The following is a 7,278-nucleotide window of genomic DNA, read 5'->3' on the forward strand; positions in this document are numbered from 1 at the left end:
CCGCCTCTTCGGCTTTGTCTTCTTCTTCCGGCTTCAGGCGGGTTTGACACGTGGAGGGCGTTTTGCTGCCCTCCTCAGGTGCTACGAAGTATGTCGAAGCATGTGAGGAGAAATCCTATAGTCCATAGTCTATAGAATTGTCTAGTACGTCGCAAAAAGTTGAATAAAGAAGTTATGGTTTCCAATTAGTCCAAGCTGAGTATTATGTCGCTTACAGTTTTCTCATGGCTCAATTCTAGCAGAAAAGTTATTCTCACCACTCTTAAAGCAGATCTTTAAACAGTAGCATAACAAAACACTGAGACACCTGTGTGAAAGACACTACAACAATCAAAACCTTTTTCACAATTGTGAAAACATGAATAGTCATGCAATCACTTCAACGCTGTAATTAATGAATAAAAACATTTCACCGCCTTTTAAAGACTGAGCATTCAAAATGTTTAGTTTTTTTTTCCCCTCAAAACCATTTGCATCAGAAAGCAGACAAAGCACCAACTACTGTGTAGTCCACCAACTTCACGCTACATACATTCAGCAACCAGTTGATCAGGTACGCCTGCTCCAGTGTTTGTCACATTATTTCAATATCTAATCAGTGACTTTCAACTAAAAGAGATTATGAATCTAGACATGGTCAAGATACCTGCTGAAGTTCAAACCGAGTGTCAGAATGAGGAAGAAAGTTGACTGAATGTGGCATGGTTTTTGATGTCACTTAAGCTGGTGTGAGTATTTTAGAAACTGATGATGTCCTGGGATTTTCCTGCACGACCATCTCTACGGTTTACAGGGAATGGTCTAAAGTGAGAAAATATCCAGTGAGGAAGAAAAATTGTAAATGCTGCCCGTGCTTCTGTGAACTATGAAGCAGATTATTAGTTTTTTTTGGGTTTTGTTGTTGTTGTTTTTGTATCAAATCTATTGTCTTTTGTTCTTGTTGTTGTTGTTGTTTTTGTATCAATCGCTAAATTATTGTTGAATAGTTTAAACTTTTTACTTAAGCTAATTGTTTAAAATGCAGCATTTTCTGCAGCAAGCATTGATTTTATCACTTACTATAACAGATTTACAGAATAACTAGAGATTATGGTCTGAAAAAAGAAGAGACATAGCATTTGAACTACTGACTGTCAAAGTATAACCTGACATTCTAAAGAGACCAAAGCCAACAATGAATCAGTTATATTAATATGTTGTTGGATTGGTCTTCTGCTATTTCTACTCAGTAAATTTAAATTGGTTTAAGTTAGATTAAGGGCTGCAGTGAGTGTAGTCAGCCCATTCAAAAGCAAAGACGAATGCAGGCGTAACCCCAGCAAAGTCTTCACAGAGAGCCATGAGTGCCAAAATGAATCAAACAAATACATTATTAAATAATTTATGAAATGTGTCAATAATAATTACAATTTAAATGGCATCATACTCCCTGCACTGTCAGGATTTATTACATGCCATGTGAGCACAAGCAGTATAATGTTTTCATCTCACCAGACCTCAGTTTCCTGTTAAATAGAGAATCACATGTATCAGTTTCACACAGTTCAGTACAACAGTCTGCAACTGCAGAGACACTCTTAGATCTTTTCTTCAGAAACCCAAGACCCAGCTGAAACCAGACACGCATCTGAAAATCATGGAAATGCGCTACAGGAATCCAGAAGAAATACCAGGTAATCACAGAGTGTCGAAAAAGGGGCAAAGGTCAGAAAGCCTAAAGAGGACCAAACCCTTAAGTTTAATAACATTTATTCTTTATTATGTTTTTTATTAAGTTTATGCTGTTACAGTATTGTAATATTTTTAATTTAAACCTCACAAACTAACCCATACTATAATAAAAAAAAAAAAGAAATCATGTAAAACAGCTACATGCAGGTGTTTCAGTTGACAAAATTACAAATGTTTTTTTTTTTAATTTACTTTTGTGAATCTAGTTTTAGGTTTTAGTTTATTTTAGTTAGCATAATAATCTTCATTTGTGGTCACGGCTTAAAAAGAAAAACGCAAATTTTAAAAAGCAGTCACTGCAGGCTGATTGGGGCCCGCACCCAATTTCACACCTTGGCTCAGGTGATTAGAGGATCATCAGGGGGTCCTTTTGTCCCTCCGTGGGGGGAAACTCCCACTAGGTTTATATCTGGGACTCTCCACCATTTGACCTTAGAACTGAAGAAGCTTCTCGGATGAGAGGTGAAACGTCTTCAAGCAACTTAAAGAAGTCCAGACGCTTTTCTTTGCAAGCTCCTTTGACTACGATGACCTGGATGACTGAGAACCTTCACAGACATACAAGAAAGATACAATGAGAAATTCCCCATTTAGTATCATTATTCAGTATTTTTAGTCAAAATCAGTCTGTGAAATAGGTATAAACCCTTTATAACTGCATACATTTTAAATTCTCAGGACAGAAAAGCCAATACATAACATCGACCTTTCAACTTTGAAGATGTATTTCCCAAACAGCTCATATATGAGCATACTAAGTAAAGCCATGCAAAATCTTTTTACCTTCATACTATAAAATGTGCCCAAATTATAGCTCTTGAAAGTACAGGTGGGTAGGTTGAAATTTAGTGGTTTTAATTTTTCCTTCATTTTTGAGCCCCCAAAACTTCTTAAGTACAGGAAATAGACAAATTCCATTTTTCTAAAATGGAAACAAATTTAAACTCTTTTAAAAATTGTAACCAAATAAATTTTGGCCAGCTTTGCTACAATACTTGCTACAATTAGCTCAAATTTCAGTTCATTAAGTAAGACCAATAAATCGATTATAAAAAAAATTCTCACCTTCCAAGGAGACAAACTAAAAATGCCTTCTCATTTTATTTTACATTACTGTATTTAGTTGTATTTAACTATTTCAATCTTTTTGCATTTAAGAAAATGTTTTCTTTTAATTTTTTTATTTTAACATGTAAATACAATGAAAGGGTTTAGTAGGGGCCCAGCAACCCTGGCAAGGATATGCAGAAAAGAATGGATGGATGGGTTTAGTGGGATTTTTTTTGTATGTACTGGTCATTAATGAGGTAAAATGTATTACTTACCCAGTTCCTTAATTAATACATAGTCGATAGCTGCAGCCCTAAATTAAGTTGAACATCTGTCATGTTGCTCTTAGCTGATTTTTTTACTGCACAACAAACTTCTTAAAGTATGTTTAAAAAGAAAAATGACACTCTCGGAGTGGTTCGTGTTAAATGTGCTAATTATTTTTTTTGTTGTGACAGTAAATGTCTGCCGTACCAAATTGCTTTGACAAAGATAAACGCTGTTGTGTATTGAAGACAATACTCTTCAGGCGCTGATTGAAAAACAGATGTGTTTTTTTTCTACTTTGTAAATTAAAAGAGCAGTTGCTAGTGTCACCGTTGTTATTAGTCGCCAAATATGAGGTTGTTAATGTCTTATGTTTGCACACATGTTGAAAAATACTGACTTCTAGCCCCAGGTACTACATTTGTGAAGAAAAGTTCCTGCAGAGCTGCTGTGATTCTTCTGGGTGTGCTGTGTCTTCTTCTCCTCACTGGACTCATAATTCTGGCTTTTCCTTGTGAGTACAGCAGCTAGATAGCATGCTGATGATGTCCTAAATGGGTGTTCATTAATAGAGCTTGTTCATTTAATGTTCACATGCCCAACACAGTCAACCAAGACAAATCTGAGTGGGAAGAGGAGGTGGGCAGACAGAGAGCATTACAGATCAGTTACAACAACTTGAAAACAGAACAAGACCAGTTACAGAAAAACTACGACAGAGTGGTTCAAGACAGAGTCCAGCTCCAGAAAAAAGTTGAAGCCTTGACCAAAGAGAAAGATGATCTTCAGAGAAAGTTTCAAGGTAATTATTCCTCTGTCAGTGCGCCCCAGGGCAGCTGTGGCTACAATGTAGCTTGCCATCACCAGTGTGTGAATGTGTGTGTGAATGGGTGAATGACTGAATGTAGTGTGAAGCGCTTTGGGGTCCTTAGGGACTAGAAAAGCGCTATACAAATGCAGGCCATTTACCATTTTATTTCATTCAAAGAAAATATGTTCTTGGGTCTAGCCTTTATTCTGATGATTCAATAATAAACCAATAGTTTATAAACTGCAACAAACGAAACATGGTAGATTTAGCATAGACCCTGCCTACAAGACATCATAAATAAATATCATAGTTAAATGTGATTGCAAAATGTTTTAAATTCACATTTTTCAGTTTGTTTCTTTGTTTGTTTTTACTAATTTCTTGGCATCATAAGGAGCATGGCTGCACTGTTAGACAATAACAGTTGATACATACAAGTATTTCAGAGCTCTGAGATAAAAATTCCCAAAGGATTCATACAATAACTTAATGCCACTGGACTTAGAAAATAAACAATTTTTTGATGCTGTTCAGGTGAATTCCTGACTCAAACTGAACTCACTCAGTTTGCCTTCACTCTTTTTCAATTATGTACTTGAAGTTGCAAATAATAATTAAAAAAAGACAACCAAATACAGAGATGACTGTACCACCAACATTGTGGTTTACGCTTAGGGCTTCCTGTGTAACAAATGAAAGCAGCATTAAGAGTCTTGCCACATTGATGACAGTGATAAGCAGCTTCCTTTCCATGCCTTTTTTTTTACCTACAGCTGCTGATGCAGATTACAGCGGAAATCACTTTATCACATTTTACACATCTTCACTAGAAGTCACCAAAGTTCAAATAGCTTTCCTATATAATCTTATATCTTTCTCATCTTCTCAGCCCTGAGAGTTACTATTAACTTTGTGCACAATTGGAGTAATTAAGTGCACATTGTTAATGAACACGAAAACAAATCTAAAAATCAAAGTGCTGAGAACACTGACTTGAACTATGTCTTAGGAAACACATTCTGACAAATTGTGCAACTATGACAGAAAGTTTTTTTCACCACCAAAGTGTTTTGAATTTGTGTCACTAACTCCAAAGCAATGGCTGTGAAAAAGCTCATCATTAAGGTTATGTGAAAGCTACCTCGTACAATGTAACCCCAAATTGTTAACATTCTTCTTCTATTTTTTTTATATTAGATTTTCAGCATAAATGGGTGTATGTTAGCGGTAGTTTCTATTACATGTCTTCAGAGGAGAAATCCTGGCAAGAGAGCAGACAAGACTGTCTTCAAAAAGGTGCAGACCTGGTGATTATCAACAGCCAAGAGGAACAGGTCGGAGTGCATTAAAATATTTAAATGAAAATTAAAATGAAATCAAAGTTCAGTTAAGTGGAGGCTATATAGATACATCAGTTTAAACTCAGTATCCTTACAGTTGGTTTCTCTCTTTTTTAAAAAGAACTTTGTGAATCAGTTAAACAAGTATTTGTGGATTGGACTGACTGACTCGGAGACAGACGGGACATGGAAATGGGTGGATGGGACTCGAATGACCACAAGGTTTAAATACAAATAAAATCCATTCTTTAGTTTTCATATATTTAAGTAAAAAGATACTGTTCATGCTGTCTCATTAGTATCTAAGTTACAGTTACTGAAAAGAAAAAATTGATCAGATTGTTGAGTTTAACTCTCATAATTTTATCTTTATTTTCAGCTACTGGAATAGCGGTGAGCCTAATGGACTCAAAAATGAAAACTGTGGGCAAATAAAAAATTACAACTCAAAAAACAGCTGGAATGATGAAAAATGCTCTATTTTACACCCCTGGATGTGTGAGAAGAAAGCTTCCCTATAACTTCACCTCAAGTCCATCAAATAATGCATAAAACAGAGCCACAAGATGCACTCGTGAAATGAAGCTGGATAGAAAACTGTGGAAATTTACAAAGAAACAAGTACACACAGAGGCTTTTTGCTTTGCTTTCAAAATCAAGAACTCTTTTGTCGCTATGAACCTTCTCAGTGATGGAGATCTGCTCTGGTGTGACTGGTTATAACATTGTTAGCTGTATTTGATTAAAAACAATCCCCCGCTTAAAAATACTCATCCTATAGAAAAAGACTCTCTAACCATAAGTTTTCCATCTGTATGTATATTTTATTCTTTTTACTTAGTGTGGCTCTCATTTACTATCTATCTTTTCATTGTATTTGAACTACAATGCAGTGGTAGAAATTAAAAGTACTTGTGCATGTATTATTTCGCTAGTGCTTTTCATGTGTATGCCTTGCCTACCTTTTTATAACCTTGTGTGTTTGTGGCATCTCAGAAGCAAGGAGGGAAATAGTGAACACAAACAGATTGTACTGATATGACTGAACTACACTCGTTGACTGAATATCAGAGGGGTGCATAACCTAAAAGTGGCAGAATTATTTAATTTCTGTTAAGTTTTAGGCTTGCAAGCATTAATTGGTTGCTAGCAATAATGAAACACAGCATCTATGGGAACAAGTTTAATATTATATTTGGAATGGGCAATATGACATATGCATAATATTCAATAAATATTGGATCTGTTATTTCTTAAAGAAAGATCTTTATATCCTTTTATGTCTGTCTGCATAAACATTGCTATTTTAACATACTTTTTTCAGGTTTTGCAGAAAAACTAACCAGATAGTCACAAACACAGTCCCAGGAAAACAATAGATTACTTAAATATACTGGGCCATGCTTGTGGTACTCAATACTACTGTGGTTATAACTGACAGGAAATATTCTGTCAGCAAACTGTATTCAGATATTTCCCTTGTTGCATATGCCCCACAGCCAAAATTGATTAAAGCTGATAACATGAGAAATGACATTGCTTAAAGAATTTCTTAAAGAAAATTATGTCTCCCAAATCCAAACTGGCAGCTGATTCCACAGAAGAGGGCCCTGAAAAGTTCTGCCTCCCATTCTACTTTTAAATATCCTATAGGATGCACAAGTAAGCCCTTAGCGTGAGAAGTGCTTCATTTTGGTTGGTCTATGGTCTTTGAAGTCTTTAAGATACACTATGATAGACACAAGTTTGGTCGAAATTTAATAATTGTTTTGCCTCCCTTTGTCTGGTTTCCATTAACCCCTGAGTGCTGCTCAGACGGCGTGGCTCAGAGCTTTTGTTCAGCGCTCTTTTTTTGTTTGAAAAGATGTACAAATGACATGTGAAATATATTTCTTCATAAGGCAAATTTTGAAAAGAAAACAGACAAGACTGTCTTCAAAAAGGTGAACAAAGTCAAACAGCTGGTCATTGACATATACCTGCCAAACCAATTCAGTTCAGTTTGATTTATATTGTTGTATAAACAGTGCACACACACGCACGCACGCACGCACACACACACACACACACACACACACA

General features: G+C 35.8%; 2 protein-coding genes across 2 annotated transcripts in view; one reads left to right on the plus strand and one right to left on the minus strand.

Moving 5' to 3' along the window:
- LOC102291551 (E3 ubiquitin-protein ligase TRIM39) overlaps nucleotides 1-6 on the minus strand; it is a 4,833-nt gene extending 4,827 nt beyond the window's left edge. The window contains exon 1 of the mRNA XM_005951715.3: nucleotides 1-6. This exon is cut by the window's left edge and continues 138 nt beyond it. The gene's annotated coding sequence lies outside the window, so the exon portion shown is untranslated.
- Nucleotides 7-1,535: 1,529 nt separating this feature from the next.
- LOC121813043 (CD209 antigen-like) lies at nucleotides 1,536-6,721 on the plus strand. The gene is made up of 6 exons (XM_042216494.1): nucleotides 1,536-1,673; nucleotides 3,455-3,562; nucleotides 3,656-3,850; nucleotides 5,057-5,193; nucleotides 5,321-5,421; nucleotides 5,579-6,721. The coding sequence occupies exons 1-6, from the start codon at nucleotides 1,637-1,639 to the stop codon at nucleotides 5,718-5,720; spliced, it is 720 nt and encodes a 239-aa protein (XP_042072428.1). The 5' UTR covers nucleotides 1,536-1,636; the 3' UTR covers nucleotides 5,721-6,721.
- The last annotated feature ends 557 nt before the right edge of the window (nucleotides 6,722-7,278 follow it).

This window comes from Haplochromis burtoni, unplaced genomic scaffold (genome assembly GCF_018398535.1).
Source record: "Haplochromis burtoni strain Fernald_Lab_line unplaced genomic scaffold, NCSU_Asbu1 Contig_1083, whole genome shotgun sequence".
Lineage (NCBI taxonomy): Eukaryota > Metazoa > Chordata > Actinopteri > Cichliformes > Cichlidae > Haplochromis > Haplochromis burtoni.

Coding starts and splice junctions, on each gene's coding strand:
- LOC121813043 (XM_042216494.1), top strand. CDS start 1,637: ATGGAAATGCGCTACAGGAATCCAGAAGAAATACCAG. Junction 3,563..3,655: donor CATAATTCTGGCTTTTCCTT/GTGAGTACAGCA, acceptor TGCCCAACACAG/TCAACCAAGACAAATCTGAG. Junction 5,194..5,320: donor TCAACAGCCAAGAGGAACAG/GTCGGAGTGCAT, acceptor TTTTTTAAAAAG/AACTTTGTGAATCAGTTAAA.